A 19,653-nucleotide genomic window follows, 5' to 3' on the forward strand; every position below is an offset into this window, starting at 1 on the left:
GAGAATTATTTAGCCAGTGGCATTGGACTTAAAGGCTTCCGAGTCAAGGTTATTTATAAAGCCCATAAGCACAGAAACCTGCTAAGCACAGGAAAATCTTGCTTAGCAAAATCAGTTTACCAGACAACATTCCATATAGTTTACATTGTTAGGACTGGTGCCCCACTTCTTTTTTGATTAGCAAATTCCTTTGCTAAGCAGAATGTTCTGCTAAACAGCTTTATAAAATTGCGCCCTGGTCATGGCCTTCGAATCCTAACACCAAGCTATTTATATTTGTCCTAACCCAGGTGTACCGCCAGGATCTCTCGGAGTTCCGTGCCACCGTGCTGCCCCGTGAGTTCAACCGCTCCTTCACGGAGAGCCCCGAGACCCAGACCATCAACAACAAGCTCAAGGACTTCAGCGACCGCTTCAACGAGCTCAAACGCACCTCGGCCAAGCACACCGAGTTCCTACAGGACCTTGTACAGCGTCACCAGACCTACAAGAAAGCTAGTGAGACTATGCTGGACTGGCTTCCGGGAGCAGAGAAGGTGGTTGATAACTTGACTAAGGAGCCCATCGGAGCTGATCCCATCAGTGTCCAGAAGCAGATCGACAAAGTGGAGGTTAGCAAAATTTTTAAAATTTTCCAGTTGTGCACAGAATTGTGCAATTGTTCCTTCATACATGTCATGGATTAAAATGATGAGTGCTACTTGAGCTGGCCGATAGTTACGGATATTAGAGATCATGTAGACGACAGAAAGATGAAGGCAGACACGTACTGTATACTGGGCTATATAGGAATTTTATTACGATATTCCTGGCTGATGGTATAACAGACGAAACTGGATTGGACCACATGGGTTAACCAGAACTATCAAGAATAAACTAAAAGTGAAACTGAGGACATTTTATAGGGCATGGGAAAAGTGTTGTCACTGACCGGATACTGGTGGTGGTCAGTGCATGGTCCATTGGGGGTATCAGGTGTGCATACCTTGGAAGTGAATTATGGGCTTGAGTGCATGGGAAAGGAAGTTGGACAGAAGCTTGTTAATTGAAGATTAATGGGGTTAGGGCTGGAAGGAGCTTTGTGTCTCTTGGAGCTTGAAATTCCAAAATAAACACTGATTTAGGGCTTACAATATTCTTCTTACTTCAGTCTGATTTTTCCTTTTTATCAGCCCTTTGTAAAATGTTTAAAAACTTTGATTAAAGACACTGGACACCTTTGGTAATTGTCAAAGAACAGTCTCCTCACTTGCTGTATCTTCACGTATGCATAAGATAACAAACCTGTGAAAATTTGAGCTCAATCGGTCATCAAAGTTGCGAGATAATAATGAAAGAAAAAACACCCTTGTCACACGAAGTTGTGTGCTTTCAGACGCTTGATTTCGAGACCTCAAATTCTAAATCTGAGGTTCTCGAAATCAAATTCTTGGAAAATTACTTCTTTCTCGAAAACTACCTTACTTCAGAGGGAGCTGTTTCTCACATCATTATACTATCGACCTCTCCCCATTACTCGTCACCAAATAAGGTTTTATGCTAATAATTATTTTGAGTAATTACCAATAGTGTCCACTGCTTTTAAATAGCCCGAAAAGTCTAATGAAGCCTTCACCATGCATACATGGATGTACTGAATAAAGTTTTCCAACTTTTTTCAAGGACCAAATATCATGCCTGACTGGCTTTTAACACTTCAGTTTTTTGTTCTAAATGTCTGCAAAACTTTTCTTTCGGTCCATTGTGAGTGTATGATCAATTTTTGGGGGTGTATTGTTCTAAACTTCCGTTGTTTCTTCCTCCCTAGGCGCTTCGTGATGATGTCGTCTTCCATCTCCGAGACGTTGAGAATGTCAAGGAATCAGGAAGTGAAGTGATTGAGGTACAAGAAGAGCTGAAACCAGAGATCTCAAGAAACACAGGTGAAGTTTGATAAAACCTTCCATTCAGACCTTTCTTAAAAATTCAGATTGAGTTCATGAAGATGAAAACCATATAGAGTGCCCCAGATCACATAGTATGGCTTTAAAACCAAAGATAAATGTATGTAAGCAGGCTTTGTGCTCGCAAGCTTTTATACGTTGCACTCACAGTTATTTTTCAACAGCCTATCACATCCCTGTTATAGGCGGCCACTCATAACAAATATATATATATCAATTTTTATTTGGGGGGGGGGGGGGTTGAACAAAGAATTGATTAGAGTGGGATTTGAACCAAAGGCCTCCGGATTAACGTGCCGGCGCTCTACCAACTGAGCTATCTAGCCCTACATGTATGTTGGCGATATATATATTTTTTTCATACAAATAAGTTTTTTGCAAAAACAGAAAGATAAATGATCCGCATCAGTATTATAACCAGATGAAATACTTTTTCGTTTGTTTTTAGATGACATTGTACGCCGCTACGATGCCCTCCAAGCCCTGATTGCCAAGAGACTCAAGGATTTACAGCGAGCCTTGGCACAGTGTGTAGATGTGAAAGATCAGCTGGATATGCTTCTAAGATGGCTGGATGAGGCAGAGAGAAATACTCACAAGATGGAGAAGGGAACTCTCATCGCTATCAAGAAGGAACCATTGCTGCAGAACATGCAAGAGCAAAAGGTTTGTTCACTGTCACTCATCTGAAGAAAAAGACCTGTTGCCCCGGGAGTGTCGATACTTGGGTTCATTGAGGAGAAGCATGGAACTTGATCAAACATTCCTTAACAGAGTGTAATTTTGAAGTAGTTCTGAGATATAGTGGGGAGCCTTGCCATTAAGTGCTTTGTGGTCAATGAGCATAAGCTTGAAGATGATGTGTTGAGAGTTGGGGTGCAAGTGAAGTTGTTTCAGAATGGGGATGATAGAACAGGATTTAAATTTTTTTTATTTTCTAATGTTAGCCTCTTTTGTAGTGTTTGTTGTGAGGTCGTAAGTGAACCTGTTCCTTTTGAACCTACTTCTTACTATAGTGCAGAGACATTCTAAATTGACTATCTCCTGTGATTATTGCAACCCAGGTCAACCACTCCGACATTGAGAATCACCGTCCCCCGATCGAGACGGTCAACGTCAGCGCCAGGGACCTCATCCAGAACAGTGAGCCCAACGAGGCACGCCAGCTCCAGGGCAAGCTGGACGACATCAACGATCGCTACTCACGCATCGCTACCGTCACCTCCAACCACGGTGACTACCTGGACACGCTCACCTACAAGTTGTCTGAGTTTGAGAATGAGGTGGAGCAGCTGGAGGATTGGCTACTGCCCTCGCTTGACACGCTGGAGAGCAATAAGGTCACACAGCAAGACCTGCCAGAGTTCGGCAGCAGACTTCAGGTTAGTAATCAAGGAGTTCCGTTCGCCGGAGATTCTGTCTCCCCATATGAGAAATTAACATGGGCTGGAGGAGCAGGTTTCAAAAGAGGGCGCTATCAGAAGTAGTTTGTACACTGTTTGACCATTTAGGGGGACATGAGCGAGCGGTTAAGAGCGCCGGACTCAAGCTCTGGTGTTTGATCAGCAGAGTGTGGGTTCGAATCCCGGTCGTGACACTTGCTACGTAAAATTGGGGAGGTAGTGCTTTCTGCTCTACCTGCCAGGCTTCGGACTGATGATACCCAAGCCTACATCTGTATGGACTGTAAAAGGGGTAACCCTGTTTCAGCCCTAGGAGTAGGTGGCAACGGCCTCTGAAAAAAATAGTTGTAGCCCACACCTTGAAGTGGCCTTCAGGCCTTGTGTGTCTGGCAACTAAAAAAAAAAGAATCTCCGAGGGACAGGATCTTCTGCCACAACAATCATGACACTTTGGTCCTTGAGCAAGATGCTTTACTAGAATTTCTTCTCTTCACCCAGGGGTATAAATGGGTACCTGCGAGGGTAGAAGTTGATATTGTGCATGAAAAAGCCACTGGAGTGCCATGGCAGCTCAGGGCTGTATACTCCTCATGGAGCTTTTTACTCCTCTAAAATCGTAAAATAAAACTTTCCTTTCACGATGTCTTCTCGTTTTGTCCTTTTTTCTCAGGATCTTCGTCGACAGATTGACAACCATCGCCCTCCTCTCAAGAAGATCAAGCAGATGGGAGATGAGTTGATCAAAGACACCAAGGCCAAGGATACATCTCACGTCACTGCTATCCTCACTAATGTGGACATCAACTGGAAGGCCTTTGAAGACATCCTGGTCAAGAGGTAAACAAAAAAATCAAATTAAGAAAAGTAGGATTTGAAATTTTGCATGGTGGAGATAAGATATAAAAGAGTTTGCGGTAACACCATGTAATAACAATCTCTAAATGAGTTGAAGTGGTTCTGAAAAGAACCGTTGGATTAACTCGACGTTTCGATCAGTATGGTCTGATCGTCTTCTGATCGTCTAGGCGGTGGATCAGCAGTGATACACAAAATTAAGAATATACCTTATGCATTGACATCATCCAGCCACCATCTTAGAGGTAAAACAATGACAAAACAATCAAAACGCAAAGAATTTGTAAGCCCGGCGCACAGGTTCGGCCACTGAACAGCCGCTTTTCGCCGTCTAGGTGAGGGCGCCCTACTGATATGACATCATGTGCATAAAGTCTATAGAGTGAAGCCTGGTTCATACTTTCTGCGAGTGCGAATATAAGCAAATTTTTACGTCACAAATTGGCAAAGAACCATTCGCAACAGCAGTTCTGTGCCCTACTCATGCAAAACAATTGCAGTGAAATCAGAGCTGTGACATCAAATTTGCTTCACACGAATCATTTGAAGGAAGTATGAAATGGGCTGAATAAGAAATAGATGCAGTTAGTCTACTATACTAAGCCTGGTTCATATTACCTACGAATGTGATACAAATTTTGAAATCACAAATTTGCAACGAATAATTCACATCAATTGCCCTGTGCTCTACATAAAACAGAGTTGCCTGCTGTTGATGCATTGCTGACTGTACTTTTCACATTTTAATTTTTTTTTTCATTTATTGCAGAAATAAACAATTTGATGAGCTGACGGCAGCAACCAAGCGATACGGCACGACACGTAAGGATGTGACCTACTGGCTTGACACCACTGAGCGTCGTCTGGATCAGGTGCAACCAGAAGCCCTGGATCTCAACACCATTCAGGTCCAACTCAAGGAACTCAAGGTAGGATCTTTAGCCCTTTAATAGTACCTTGATCAAGTGTCATCTTCTCCCCTGCTCTTTCCTTTTGATGAGATCTTTGCAACTGAAAATGTGGGGTCATTCTGTACAAAGATAACATTCTTCAAGAAAAGAATGAGTATTTTTTCATTATTCATTTTTCTTATTATCCAGGTTTTTTTTTCAATTTGTTTGCTTTCTGTGGTTTTTTGATGTTTTTTTTTGTTCTGAGGGGACTTACATTATTTGCGGTTTTAACCTCTGCCATTCTCTGGCATGTCTATTGTTTTTGACTTTTTAAAATTTTGTTTTTAATACCAATTCTCTGTGAACGTATGTTGTTTGTATGTGTTTTTAATGCCAAATAAATATTTATAATAATAATAAAGAGTCTATATTGGATGGTACTGTTGATTAAGTTTCACTTTTTCTTCTTAAAATGATTGTTCATTTCATAAGTTTGTTCTCTCTCGCTTGATTCACCAGCCGTTGCAGAAGGAGATTGTTGACTACAAACCCAGAGTGGACGACAACACCAAGACGGGTACCACCGTGGACACACTGAAGAAGGAGGTAGTCCAACCGGTGCAGTCGTCTCCCCATTATCGCTCGACAGAGCTCTCTGAAATCACTAAAGACAAGTCACCGAGGAAGATTGATGAACCCGTACAGTTCTTAGGTAAAAAAAAAAACGCCTTTATGTCTTGAATCTGGAATTGTTGTACTCTCCTACAAGCATTGCTTCTGTCCAGGAGCGAGAGGGTGGGCTGCAAATTTCCATTTGTGCTCTCTGCTTGTGCTGTCAAGATTATGCTTATAAGACGGTTGGTGTAGTGGTGTCTAGCCTCGCCTTCCACCTCTGGGACCCCGGTTCGAGTGGATTGGGTTTTCAGTTCTTACTTGACTGAGTGGGGTTTATTTCCCAGGGATAATTCTCTGGGGTTTTCAGTCCCACATCTAAAACTGAAACTTCTTCAGTATCTTCTTGTTTGTTGGCTCTGATAAGAGCACTGGGAACATATATCCAAATCCAAAATCTTAGTTTGTGTCTTGTGCATCTTGCTTCTTGAACTGTTGCACTCTCCTACAAGCATTGCTGCTGTTCTGGAGAGAGCAGTTACGGCTTTCGGTCAGAGAGAGAGAGTAACTTTCACTGTTAAGTTTTAGTTACTGTGTTTAAATGTCCTCTAGGAAAAGCACCAGGCTATTGATCATCTTGCCTTGCTCTCTGCCAACCGCCACGTGCAAGCTTGTGATCAGCTTCTGACACCACATGCCTAACTTTTTGTTTACTTGATCATCTTCAGGTGAGACAGAGATCCAGCGTGAGGTCACCGATGTTGTCCATCGCTATGACGATCTCTTACGTCGCATGCAGATCTCTCTGGATGATCTGATGCTCTCAGAGCAGTGGGTTGAGCAGAACTCCAACCTCAAGAGCTCCAAGGACTGGGTGACCAGCTCAGAAGCTAAAATGGAGAAGACTAGACCCATGAGTAATGAAATCCAACCGCTCACTAAAGAGATTGAAGTCTTCAAGGTAAGAGGGAAAAGTAGAAACATTTTTAGTTCAAAAGCAAAAATCTCATTCCTCTTTTGATCAGATTTCATCTCTCCAATCCAGTTTGTTGAAAATGTTAAAAATTCTGGGTGTTTTCAATGCATTATCTTTAACCTGTTCGTAGCGATCGATAAGATTCTGGATCCCAGTTTCAGATTTATTTTTGTCTGCAGTGACTCTCATCTCTACGGGGGGGGGGGGGGGGTTATATGCATGTAAGAAACTCTGGAAATGATCACTGATATAAATAAAATAACCTCCCTCTACTAAACTTCTTCAACCTTTGGTAAATTTGTAATCTTAAATCTGCTTTTTATTGTACAGGGTGTCCACTCCGATGTGCGTAGCAGACAGCCCAACATTGCCGACGTTGTCACCAGCTCAGAGCAGTTCCTGCGTAAGAATCGCGACCGTCTGTCCCCGAAGCAACGGGACGAGATGGAACGACGGATCGAGGAGCTACGAGTGAACTACGACGGGGATTATAACAAGGTTGATGACTGGATGAAGGAGTCTGTGGATCGACTCAATCAACTGCAGAAGGAATATGACTACAGGGTGAGTGTTTGAGGTTTCTACCATTCATCATAACCCACATCCAGAATAAGATTGATGTGGTCTAGTTCCTTATGCTTTTACTTGAGCCCAAACGTTTGGATTCCCAAACGAGGTATCACTCAATACACATTGAGAGAAAGGGGGAAACAATAGTTTTTGTTATACCTCGGTAACAAATTGTGAATTTTTATTGGTCGAGAACCAATCATGTGATGTGATACAAAGACACATGTTCCATGGAACCTTGGAAATGTGCGCTACGCATATCGCAAAGCGCAGAGGTGAACATGAGTTTTGTTTACCTGTGTACATTACCTTGATCGTTCCCACGGTCAATTTCCAGCGCTTTGTATGAAACAGCCACGGGCTCGAGGGAACAGTGGAGAGTTGTTTCTTATTTGAACAACTGTTATTAGAACCTTGGAAAAGGCAAGCAGTGTAGTACTTTTTGTGAAACTGTCCAATAAACAAACTAAATATTTTTGTTGACACAGATGCGTCTTGAGGGGCAGATCAGAGAGAAGAGTCTACGCCTTCAGGAGCTGCTTGACTGGCTGACCAAGGCAGAGCAAGCTCTTGGAGCTGAGCAGCCGATGAATGAACAATCACAGCCACTGGCTAAACAGTACAGCCAACACAAGGTAAACAGGATAACCAGGCTAACCAAGGGCACCAAAGCATTTTCTGCTTGATAAAAGGCACCCTATGAGGACATTGCCAATTTCTACCACAGCATTTCAAGGGCACTAAGGCAATGACCAGGGGGCATGGAGGCATTTGTTGCCTCCATTAAGTATCAGGCTTGACTAAAGGCCGACTCACACTGCAGCGATAACGAAAACGATAACTTCGCAAAGAGAACGCATTTTATTGGTTGAGTTGCTCCACTTAGAATAGGCCCACGCTTATTCAACCAATCGAGGGGGTGCATTTTTGACATTCTTGTTTTCGTTATCGTTAGCGAGGCCTGTGTGACCGGGCCTTTACTAAGAATCAGGGCCCAATTTCATACCTCTGCTTACAGCCGAATTCTGCGCTTACAATCATTATTTTCCAATAACTGTGCAAGCGCTTAATTTATGTGCTAGCTGTGTAAGCGAATAATGCCTAGCAACGTGGAGTACGCACGTGCACAAGCCAGATTTGTTCTTCTTGATCAATAAACCCCATTTACCAGGAGCTTAAAAATATGTAAAAGCAGTTTTGGAAATCCATACAAATTGCACTCATGACTTAATAGTTTTGAGCAGACGATTTGCAACATTTTTGTATTTTGATTGGTTTTTATTTTTTGTACCCATCTCAGCCATTGCATGATGACATCCAAGCTCACCAGCAGCCGACGCTTCAATGCATCGAAGACATCGAGCAGCTCTTCAGCGTCTTCGGCGACAATATCCCATCCCCGGATCAAACACGTCTCCGCGATGGCCAGACACAGCTCAAGACCCGCTACGACAACGTCCACACGGCCACGCACAACCGCATCAATAAGCTCAACTCGGGTATCGAGGACGTCCACAAGCTAGAGGTGGACTTCACAGAGTTTATCGACTGGCTGAAGACGGCCGAGCAACAGATCGGCCAAGCTGAGAAGAACGTCGGACAAGAGCTGCCAACCCTGAAGAAGCAGTCAACGGATCATGTTCAGTTCATCGATGACATCAATGACCAGAAGGGAGACTTGAAGTTCCTGAACAAGGCCGGGCAGACGTTCTTAGACTTCTCTAAGGTGAGTGGGTTTCTTAGGAATTATTTGTTGTTTCTCTTGAAGATTTTTTTGATTGAATAGTTGTTAGAATATCAAATAGATAAAGGATATTTGGCAGGCTATTTAATCATATCAATATAAGAAGTTGGGAAACAATTATTTCAGAAACTTGGATGATAATTGTGTAGATGATCACTATAATTTTTTTTAAATTGTGAGCCTTGCTCTTAATATTTTTTCATTTTGTTTTGAATTTCCTTAAAAGGTGTATCGCCAAGAGCTCGGAGACTTCCGCAACAACACCCTCCCTCGCCAAGTCACCCGCTCCTTCCAGGAGACCCCAGAGAGCAACATCATCCGCAATCTTCTGACCGATCTGAACGGACGCTTTGAGAAGCTGAAGCTACGCTCCGGCAAGCATGGCAAGACGCTCCAGGAGCTTGTCGAGAAGCACCAGGCGTACCATGATAAGGTGACTGGGACGTCGACTTGGCTGGGTCAGGCTGAGAAGACACTGGACACCTTGCAGAAGGAACCCATTGGAGTCAAGGCCGACTCCATCATCAGACAAATCCAGAAAGTCAAGGTAAGTCACTGTTTCATGACCTTTGAATAATTTTTTTTGTAATAATAATAATCACCTTATTTATATAGCGTTTTTTTCAAATTTGATAAAAAGAGCTTAAGAAATACAAAAGTTACCAAAGAAAAAAACTACAAAACTACACATTTCACAAACAATAACAATGCGATTAACAATAATACAAATTAGCGCAACTTAGGATAGAGTTGGGTTTATATTTGAGACTTAAAGGAACTCAGGGTATTGAGGAAATGAGTTTGATCACTTCTCTGAAACTTGTCCGTTTTCGTGGTTTTTTTTCTGCATCAGACTTTCCATGAGGATGTGGTGAACCATGCCAGCGATGTTGAGAATGTGAAAGACAAGGGTGAGGATGTCGTCAACGTCCAGCCAGAAGTCAGACCAGTGGTACAGAGGACAACAGGTAACTACAAATATTAATTAGTCACTCCATCGTTCCATTCGCAAAGTGCCATTCCAGCCGTTGTACCACAGTGTCGTACATAAAGCTTTACATGTTAAAAGTCATTCATAAATACCCCAGACAGTTTTGCTATTTTCTATTGGTGGAGAACACTTCATGTGGGGTTTTCAAAAGGCTGATAAAGACATAGCTTCGCTTGTTTTAGACCGGCTGGCTTAGTGTGTTGTTCGGAACTCAATATACATGTATAGCTATTAGTACCCGCGTGTAATCTATTTCTACATGTGCGTATACACAAGCCAAGTACAAAATTTTACAAAAGTTTTTTTAAATGTACAAACCTCAAAAATTTTTCGCTTTTTAAGTAGGGACTCGTTCTTAAATGGCTGTGTAAAACCTTACAGGGTCGTGGCCGTGCATTTAAGGACCTCGCCTTCAGCTCGGGCCTTCATCGGTACGGCCACGACTCTGCCAGTTTTAACCTTAGAATGCTGTCTGAACATGGCCTTTGAGGATGAGTTGATTAAACTTCTCTTAAATTTTCCCCTTCCAAAGGTGTGATCGTTGAGCGCTACAGTGCCCTAGAAGCCCTCGTCAATGACCTTCTTGAGAAGCTTCAACAAGCTCTGAGCTACGCCCAGAGCGTTGATGAGAACCTTGACATGCTTCTCCAATGGTTGGATGAAGCAGAGAAGAAAGAACACTCCTTGGAGAAGGGAACCATCATCCAGGCTCGGCGGGAACCGGTGCTAGAGCAGATCGAAAACACAAAGGTAATCAGAGATATCCGTGGCGTTGTTGTGGCCGAGCGGATAAGAGCACCAGACTCAAGCTCTGGTGTTTCTGATCAGCAGAGTGTGGGTTTTTGAAACTTGTGTCCTAAAGCAAGACATTTAACCATTATTGCTGCATACTTTGGATGTGGCATAAAACAGTAGGTCCCGTTTGCTGTTATAAAAACTATCGTCGCAAATAAAAGACCCCAGTACACACTTATCGCAAAGAGCAGGGGGTTTGCCCCGGTGTGTCAGGCAGGGGAACTATCTTCAATCATGAAGGCCACACTAGAAAGGAAGAAGAAGGGAAGGGGTTTAAGTTGTTTTCCATCAAGATAAACTAAAACATGCATCTTAGCCAACAGGGGCCAACTTTACAGCTTTGCTTAACGGTAAGCGAATTCTCATTCCAACTATAGCACAAAGATTTGCTTGAGCCTAAGCGTATTTCACAGGTTAGCAAGAAAATTAGGCGGCCAGCTTACGAGTTTTACAATGGATTCACGACTGGATTACTTTAAACTGAGACTTGACTTGGTTCCCCTATTAGATCCTTGAGGATGACATTACCAATCACCGCCCAGCCATCGATGCCGTCAACGTAGCCGCCAAGCAGTTCATGCAAACCAAAGACGCCAAAGACGCCCAACTCATCCAGACCAAGCTGGACAAGGTCAACTCCCGCTACGGCGTGGTGGACGCTGCTACTAAGAAGCACGGTGAGGGGTTGAACGGACTGTCGGAGAAGCTTGCTGAGTTTGAGAGGGAGGTTGACGACTTTGAGGACTGGCTCCTACCGGATCTAGAGACCCTGGAATCCAGAGAAGTGATGACACAGGATATGTCAGAGTCTACACTCCGGGTAAGTCAACTATAAACCAGTAAGAAGTAACAGAGTCGAGCAGAAACTGGCTCTTTTCAGAGCCAGTACTCACAAAAAAAATGTTTGCATGAGGTCACCACATACCTTACTTAAAGCGTCGGACACTATTGGTAACAGCTCAAAATAATTGTTAGCATAACCTAACAATGGAGAGCTGTTGATAGTATAAAACATTGTGAAAAACAGTTTTTTGAGAAAGAGGTAATTTCTCACTCAAATATTCAAAGACTTGAACCTTTTTAAGTCATCTTAAAGCAAACAGATTTGGGCAACAAGGGTGTTTCTTTCATTATTCTCTTGCAATTCTTTTTTTACAGATTTGTTATTTAATGCATATGTTGGGTTACACCAAGTCAGAAAACTGGTCTTCGACAATTATCAAAGGTGTCCAGTGCATTTAAATATTTCAACATCGTTTTCGAAATCTACTTTTCAACAGTTTGTTATTTGTCAAAAGCAGCATAAAATGTTCTTTGCAAGGAGTAATTTGAGCAAACTTTTCTATTGTATATCAATTCTTTCAGGAGATTTCTCGTAAGTACGAGAGCCACAAGCCCCAGCAAAAGAAGATCCACCAGCTGGGAGATGCACTCTTGAACCACCCTAAGGCCAACGATACGTCTTACATCACAGCAGTCTTGAAGAACACCGACCTGAACTGGGCCGACTTTGATGAGGTCTTCAACAAGAGGTCAGATTCTAGATCTTATTTAATTTCATTTCATAGGGTGTATGGCGGAGTGGTTTAGACTATCAAATTTAAGTTCTGGGAGTGTAGATTCGAATCCTTGTCATGACACTTTCTTGAGTAAGATGCTTTACTATAATTGCTGCTCTTCACCAATGGGTTCCTGAGAAGAAAGAGGTTGAGTGCATTGAGCATGTTGAGACGTTATTGTGAACGGCGCTATATAAGAACTAGTTATTATCATTTCTATTACCCATTCCATTGATCCATAGTTTTTACCACACGAGGGCGCTTTTAAGGCTAATTTCATTATGGGAGTGATATGGGTTTTACTCATAGAGTTATATATAAGAACTAGAGGGCACACTGGCCTATATACGGCTCCGGCATGCGCGCAGGCGGCCATTTTCTAAGTTGACAAAACTGGCATCTCACAGCGTGTGTTTGTGCGGCCATTTTGTAAGTTGAACAAACAGCATCGCGTGAGCATTCAATAAAAAAAAACTCAAACGTGTATTTCATATTCAACGCGGGTGCAGAATGACGCGCTTGTCATCTTGCGGTCCTGTGGCATTTGTGCACGAAGCATCACTCGTGCGCCCTCTAGTTCTTATATATAACTCTATGGTTTAACTGGAAGAAAACTAAAAAGATTCAACCTTGACTAAAAAGATACATTTTGTTATAAAATACAGAATCAAGCAGCTGGAAGAGAAGCAAGAAGCTGCCAAGAAGTACGGCAACAGCAATCGGGACGTCACAGGTTGGCTGACAGACACCGAGCGTAGACTTGCCCAAATGCATCCAGCAGGCAGGGACCTTAAAACTGTGCAAGCACAACTCAAAGAAGTCAAGGTACAAGACTACTTGTAAATTTGCCCGATTAAGTAGTTGTCCAATGAAGTGTTTACTGAATTTGCTAATTCTGTTTCAAATGAAATATGTTGTTTTTGTGGGTGTTTTTTTTATATCGGCACTATGGTAATTACAAATTACAACATTTTGGTTCTTAGCACCAAGCAGGGTCCTAAAAACTGTTGATGTCGCATGTTGTGTGTGCCTTCATGTGGAATATTAGCTGTTAGTAATACCTTACCGAAAAATTATAAGCAATAAGGAAAAACGCCAACGTAGGGCTAGATAGATAGCCAGTTGGCAGTGCCTTGACAAGTTGATCCAGAGGTTTTTGGTTTAAGTCCACTCTAGTAAGTTTTCTTTGTTTAACCCAAAATCACCTTAAAGAAAAATAACCTATTTTTAAAACATGCAACGTTGTACATAAGATTAAACAGTCATCTTAAAAATTCCAACATTAAGATATTTTATCTTCCCCCATATACAGCCCTTCCAAAAGGACGTGATTGACTACAAACCCAACATGGACAATCTGAACAAGCTCGGACACAACTTTGACGCCGTGGTCCGAGAGGTTGAGCAGTCTGCCTACAAGCAACCCCACAGTCGCTCCACGCAGGTGGGTGACAAGAAGAAGGACACAGGGAGAGATGGCTCTAGGGGGAGGCAGGATCTGGATCGGAGTGGCATCATGACTCAAGGTAAGAAAGTGCCCTCAACGACTTAACCCCTAGCTGCATTTCTTGCCTCATTCATTCTCCCACTGTCACTTGTCCTGGTCTGCAATGATCTAAAGCCCCCAAACTTTTGAGTGATGTTCCAAAAGAAGTTGGGGGACAGGGCATTTGCTGCAACTGCTTCTCTTTTGTGGAACTTGTTACCAACTGCATATTCAACGTCTTGTTCCTTAAGTCCTTTTAAATCTCAGCTTAAAACTCATGAGATGTCTCAGGCCTTTTCTTACTCATTGTAAGATGATCATCATTTTCCATGTTTTTGTAGTGTATTATTGTAGGCGCCTTGAGCACTCAATCGGTCAGTATGTGCGCGTTATAAGTTTTGCTATTACTATTATTATTGTTATTATAAGGATCCTTCCCTTATAGGGCAAATTTTCATAAAATAGAAAATAGTTTGTAATGGCCAAGCGATTAAGCTCGGACCTGATCTCTAGTGTTTTTGATCAGCAGAGTGTGGACACATGGCTCTCTTTATACCAATTTGAAATTGATATTACAACTTCTTATGTTTTTTCATTTCAACAGAAACAGAAACCCAGCGCCAGCTGGACACTGCCAACAAACGCTACGACGACCTGAAGATCAAGCTCAACTTCCGTCTGGACGATCTAAAACTTGCCGAGCAGTACATCGACCGCGATGCTACCGTCAACGAGCAACTGAACTGGGCAACCAAGACAGAGTCCAACATTCAGAACTCAAAACCATCGAGCGGAGACATTGAGCCCCTGGAGCAAGAAATCAATCAGTTCCAGGTAGGGGAGACTTTTAGTTGGATTTTGAAGTAATTTGTGGTGTGTCGCGGCCGAGCGGTCTAGTTCACCAAGCTCTTGGCCCAATTTTATAGAGCTGCATCAGCTCAAAAAGCAGCTAAGCACTTAACAATTATGCTCACCTGATTACGATTAAAAGCCAAAATATCATGTCACATGTACAATTTGTGACTGGTATACTGATCATTTCTGCTTAGCAAGAAATTGTTAAGCAATACTTTGTACTTGTCGGGTACTTTTGTTCAGTATCTATGTATTTAATGCTGTTCTCCGACTGTTTTCTCGAGTTGGCAACCACAGGTTCTTTTCAGAACCAACACTACTCGTTAATGAGATTTATGGTGCTACCGCAATCCTGACCTAAACATTTTCTCCTTCTCTCTGATGAACAGGACATCTGCTCTGAGATTACATCCAAGAAGTCGCCCGTCAACGAGTCGTACTTGAAGAGCACCCAGTTCCTTCAGGACAACAGGGAGAAACTGGACTACGAACAACAAGAAGATCTGAACAACAAGACAGTTAATCTGAGGGAGACGTACGACCGTCTGGACGTCCGCTCCCAAGACTGGCTGAAGGAGTCTCAGGATGAGCTGGAAAGACTCAAGAGAGAACGAGCTGAGAGGGTAAGTAGGAGGGTTCGAATCTCGGTCACGACTGTTGTGTCATGACGCTTTACTATAATGGCTTCTCTTCACCCAGGGGTCTAAATGGGTACCTGTAAGGATGAGGTTGATATTGTGTATGAAAAGGCCTTCGGATCCTGGTCATGACACTTGTGTCCTTGAGCAAGATACTTTACCATAATTGCTTCTCTTCGCCCAGGGGTATAAATGGGTACCTGTAAGGATGAGGTTGATATTGCGTATGAAAACGCCTTCGGATCCTGGTCATGACACTTGTGTCCTTGAGCAAGATACTTTACCATAATTGCTTCTCTTCGCCTAGGGGTATAAATGGGTATCTGTAAGGATGAGGTTGGTATTGTGCATGAAAACGCCTTCGGATCCTGGTCATGACACTTGTGTCCTTGAGCAAGATACTTTACTACCATAATTGCTTCTCTTCGCCTAGGGGTATAAATGGGTATCTGTAAGGATGAGGTTGATATTGCGTATGAAAACGCCTTCGGATCCTGGTCATGACACTTGTGTCCTTGAGCAAGATACTTTACCATAATTGCTTCTCTTCGCCTAGGGGTATAAATGGGTATCTGTAAGGATGAGGTTGATATTGCATATGAAAACGCCTTTGGATCCTGGTCGTGAAACTTGTGTCCTTGAGCAAGATACTTTACTACCATAATTGCTTCTCTTCGCCTAGGGGTATAAATGGGTATCTGTAAGGATGAGGTTGATATTGCGTATGAAAACGCCTTCGGATCCTGGTCATGACACTTGTGTCCTTGAGCAAGATACTTTACCATAATTGCTTCTCTTCGCCTAGGGGTATAAATGGGTACCTGTAAGGATGAGGTTGATATTGCGTATGAAAACGCCTTCGGATCCTGGTCATGACACTTGTGTCCTTGAGCAAGATACTTTACCATAATTGCTTCTCTTCGCCTAGGGGTCTAAATGGGTACCTGTAAGGATGAGGTTGATATTGTGTATGAAAAGGCCTTTGGATCCTGGTCGTGAAACTTGTGTCCTTGAGCAAGATACTTTACTACCATAATTGCTTCTCTTCATCCAGGGGTATAAATGGGTACCTGCGACGATAGAGGTTGGTTTTGTGTTTCAAAAAAGCCACTGGAGCGCCACTGCAGCTCAGGGTTGTGTACTCCACAGTGAGCTGATAAAAGTTAAAGGAATGTTACTATTCCAGTGGCCAGCCGTCGGTTTCACAAAACTCTTCCTAACTTAAGACTAATCTTAGGACTTAGGACGAGTCCCAACCCTGCACTGTAGCATGCAGACCTTAAGATTAATCCTAAGTAACTCAAGATAAGACGCGTCCTAGCTCTTTGTGAAACTGACGGCTGGGCACTAATGTAAAGTGCATTGATGTAAACCGCTGTTGTAATTACCAAATGAGTCCACACACGTAAGATTCACCGTAAGGAATTCTACCTATTTCCCTTGATTGACAGATTGCCCTTGAGGAGCGTCTACGCAAGCAGCTTGCCATGTTACTCGACCTGACTGATTGGATATCGGAGGCAGAGAGACGTCTTGGTTCTGAGCAACCACTCAGTGATGAGATCAAGCCACTCGTGTCGCAGTCCAAGGAACACCAGGTCAGTATAAATTGTGATAATTGTATTTGTCAAACTTTAAAACAGTTGGAACACAATAAAAAGAAACAAAGTAACCATTCTTATTATTAGTCTTCCACCTAGCAGGCAGTTCTTGGGGGGAAAGATCCCTTTCTTATGCTTGCCCTTACCTTTAAAATCAGCTCCCACTCAGAATATGTAGCCTATCCACCCTTAGTGATTTCTAACTTCCTCTGACCCATCTCTTCCAGAAAAATGGTTTGGCTTAGTTTCAGATATTGTTTTTGTATTAATAGTTGTTTATATGCAGTTTTTGAAATGTTGCTATATTATTTTTTTCTAGTTTGTTTTTGTTCCGTGCTATGAGCGTCAAAACTTGACTGAAACCGGCGCATTCTTCTTCTTCTTATAATTAACAAAGTAAGATACATACACAACAACCACAAAATAATAATAAATTTGTAAATTTGGTTGACATTACCAGGTGCTACATGACGACATTCTAGCTCATCAACAACCAGTCGCACAGAGCATCCACGGTGCCAAGCAGCTCCTCGATGAGTGTGCTTCACGCCTCCGCCCTGAGGACTGCAGCAAGCTGGAAGACATCAGCAAGGAGCTTAAAGACCGCTACGACAATGTCTACGTGGAGTCCCAGACACGCCAGAACAAGATCCAGGGGGTCGTGCCGGACCTCGAGAAGTTCACCTTCGAGCGTGACGACACGGACCGATGGATCAAGGACGGGACCAAGACCTTGTCGGACGCTAAGAGGAATATCGCCACGGACTTGGTGACGCTGAAGGGACAGTTGCAGAAGCAGAGCGACTTCAACGAGAGCATGGTGGCTGAAGGAGCTGATGTGAGATACTTGAACATGAGCGGACAGAGGATCACGGATGTTGCTAAGGTATAATCATTATTAGGAAATCGTATTTCAATTTAGGGGTAAACCACGCAGTATTCTTTAGGCGGGATGCACAAGTGCGCCGTTGACTAAGCAGCAAGATTTACATAATGTGGGCCCCCCCTGATGATGTTACATGTTTGACATATTTTGGCATCTAAAAGAAAAAAAATGAAATTACCAAAAGACTTATTTCTGTTTTACTTCATCAGACCTACCGCAAAGACCTTGAGACCTTCCGCACCAACACCCTCCCCGCCAAGTTCTCCAAGACCTTCCAGGTGAACCCAGAGCCTACCTGGCTCCGGGAGAACCTGATGGACATCAACTTCCGCTACGGGGCCATCAAGGGCGATGCCAACCAGTTCACTGCAACTCTGCGTGACCTCGTTGACAAACACCAGAAGTTTGAAGACGCCTGTACGCCCATGGGACCCTGGATGGACACAACGGAGAAGAAACTTGAGAAGATTGTCCAGGAGGCCATCAACGCGGAGCCGGAAGGCATCAAGCAACAGATCGACAACCTCAAGGTAAGAGTCCTGCTGTTCATTTGTCATGAATTTGTTCACAGCTTCAGCTTACATGTTTTGTTTTTTGTAAAATCTGTGCTCTTCATACCATGAAGTCTGCACTTTACCAAGAAGAAGAAGAAAGGGTTGTTTGAAAAGTGAAAGTTTAAGTTGTGGAATGGTAAGAGTTAAAAGACTTGGGTTTTGCAAATACAAACTTTCTACTAATTCTATAACTTTCGTTCCCATAGGCTGTGAGAAATGACATCATCCAGCACTACAGTGACGTAGAGAAAGTCAGAGACACTGGTGATGATCTCGGAAACGCTCACGTTGCCGTCAAACGAGACGTGGACTACAGAGTCGGTAAGTCTTCTCTCAGAGCTTGTGACTTTCCATTTGGGATAAATCTCAGGATTAGATGGTTTAACATCGATCAGAATCAAAGTTCTTCTTGTGAACAAAGCTCACCCTTAAAGAGTTGTCATCCTACATCTCTGACTTACTACAGCTGCAACCAACAGGCAGACAGCTTAGATCTACATCTTCTCCTCAGTGTATCGTGCCGTGAACCAATGCTGTGTCATTTGCAGATCGCTTACTCTCCTGCTAAGGACCAAAAGACTGGAACATTCTTCCAAATCACATCAAGGATGCTTAGACTATTCATATTATTAAGAAACTGTTCAAATGTTATCTTTTTCAACAAGTGTATGGTAGTTAATTTCATGCAACTGTCTTTATAGCCCCTTTGAACAATTTTTGCTGATTATGGCACTATATAAATGTCTTCTTGATTGATTGATTAAACTGCAGCCCAACTTAATTTTAATTTCCTAATAATTGTCTTGTTACCCCGACAGATGAGATCGTGAAGCGCTATCAGTCTCTGCAGGCCACCATTGAGGATCGTCTTGAGGTCCTCCGTGATGCCATGACAGCAGCCCTGGATCTCCAAGACCAACTGGACCTGCTTCTCAAGTGGCTTGACCAGGCCGAGAATGACGTCCACAAGATGGAGAAAGGAACCCTCCTGGTGGTGCAGAAAGAACCTCTGATTGAGAACTCAGAGGCACAACAGGTTAGTTTTGAATCCGTTAGGTCATACTGCTACGTGGCTGTGTGACATGGATCCTTACCAAGCACTTCGCTGCATATCTCAACAGCTATCAGACAAACTGCCTCCAATCGAAACTTGGCATGAAACGTCTTCAACATCAGCCACCAAAATGCATTAATACAAACCATCCCAAAACGACAACTCAGATGGGTAATTATTCTTCTGAAGACAATCAAAGCATTCTTATCGAAACATTGAGTTGTCAACCAGCGGTTCT

General features: G+C 42.9%; 1 protein-coding gene across 9 annotated transcripts in view; it reads left to right on the forward strand.

Annotated features, from left to right (window-relative positions):
• The window catches only part of LOC139952738 (uncharacterized), a 275,619-nt gene that overhangs the window by 134,087 nt on the left and 121,879 nt on the right, over window positions 1–19,653 (forward strand). For all 9 annotated transcript variants that reach the window (XM_071951938.1, XM_071951944.1, XM_071951939.1 and 6 more), the window contains 25 exons: window positions 291–611; window positions 1,808–1,922; window positions 2,392–2,609; window positions 3,008–3,325; window positions 4,017–4,183; window positions 4,971–5,130; window positions 5,614–5,806; window positions 6,435–6,667; window positions 7,013–7,246; window positions 7,741–7,887; window positions 8,553–8,978; window positions 9,223–9,543; window positions 9,850–9,964; window positions 10,520–10,737; window positions 11,291–11,602; window positions 12,148–12,314; window positions 13,007–13,166; window positions 13,654–13,867; window positions 14,432–14,661; window positions 15,072–15,305; window positions 16,772–16,918; window positions 17,382–17,807; window positions 18,017–18,337; window positions 18,568–18,682; window positions 19,180–19,397. In XM_071951938.1, the coding sequence (XP_071808039.1) occupies window positions 291–611; window positions 1,808–1,922; window positions 2,392–2,609; window positions 3,008–3,325; window positions 4,017–4,183; window positions 4,971–5,130; window positions 5,614–5,806; window positions 6,435–6,667; window positions 7,013–7,246; window positions 7,741–7,887; window positions 8,553–8,978; window positions 9,223–9,543; window positions 9,850–9,964; window positions 10,520–10,737; window positions 11,291–11,602; window positions 12,148–12,314; window positions 13,007–13,166; window positions 13,654–13,867; window positions 14,432–14,661; window positions 15,072–15,305; window positions 16,772–16,918; window positions 17,382–17,807; window positions 18,017–18,337; window positions 18,568–18,682; window positions 19,180–19,397 (5,730 nt within the window). The remainder of the gene's footprint in view (window positions 1–290; window positions 612–1,807; window positions 1,923–2,391; window positions 2,610–3,007; window positions 3,326–4,016; window positions 4,184–4,970; window positions 5,131–5,613; window positions 5,807–6,434; window positions 6,668–7,012; window positions 7,247–7,740; window positions 7,888–8,552; window positions 8,979–9,222; window positions 9,544–9,849; window positions 9,965–10,519; window positions 10,738–11,290; window positions 11,603–12,147; window positions 12,315–13,006; window positions 13,167–13,653; window positions 13,868–14,431; window positions 14,662–15,071; window positions 15,306–16,771; window positions 16,919–17,381; window positions 17,808–18,016; window positions 18,338–18,567; window positions 18,683–19,179; window positions 19,398–19,653) is intronic.

The sequence above is a fragment of the Asterias amurensis genome, chromosome 20 (genome assembly GCF_032118995.1).
Source record: "Asterias amurensis chromosome 20, ASM3211899v1".
Lineage (NCBI taxonomy): Eukaryota > Metazoa > Echinodermata > Asteroidea > Forcipulatida > Asteriidae > Asterias > Asterias amurensis.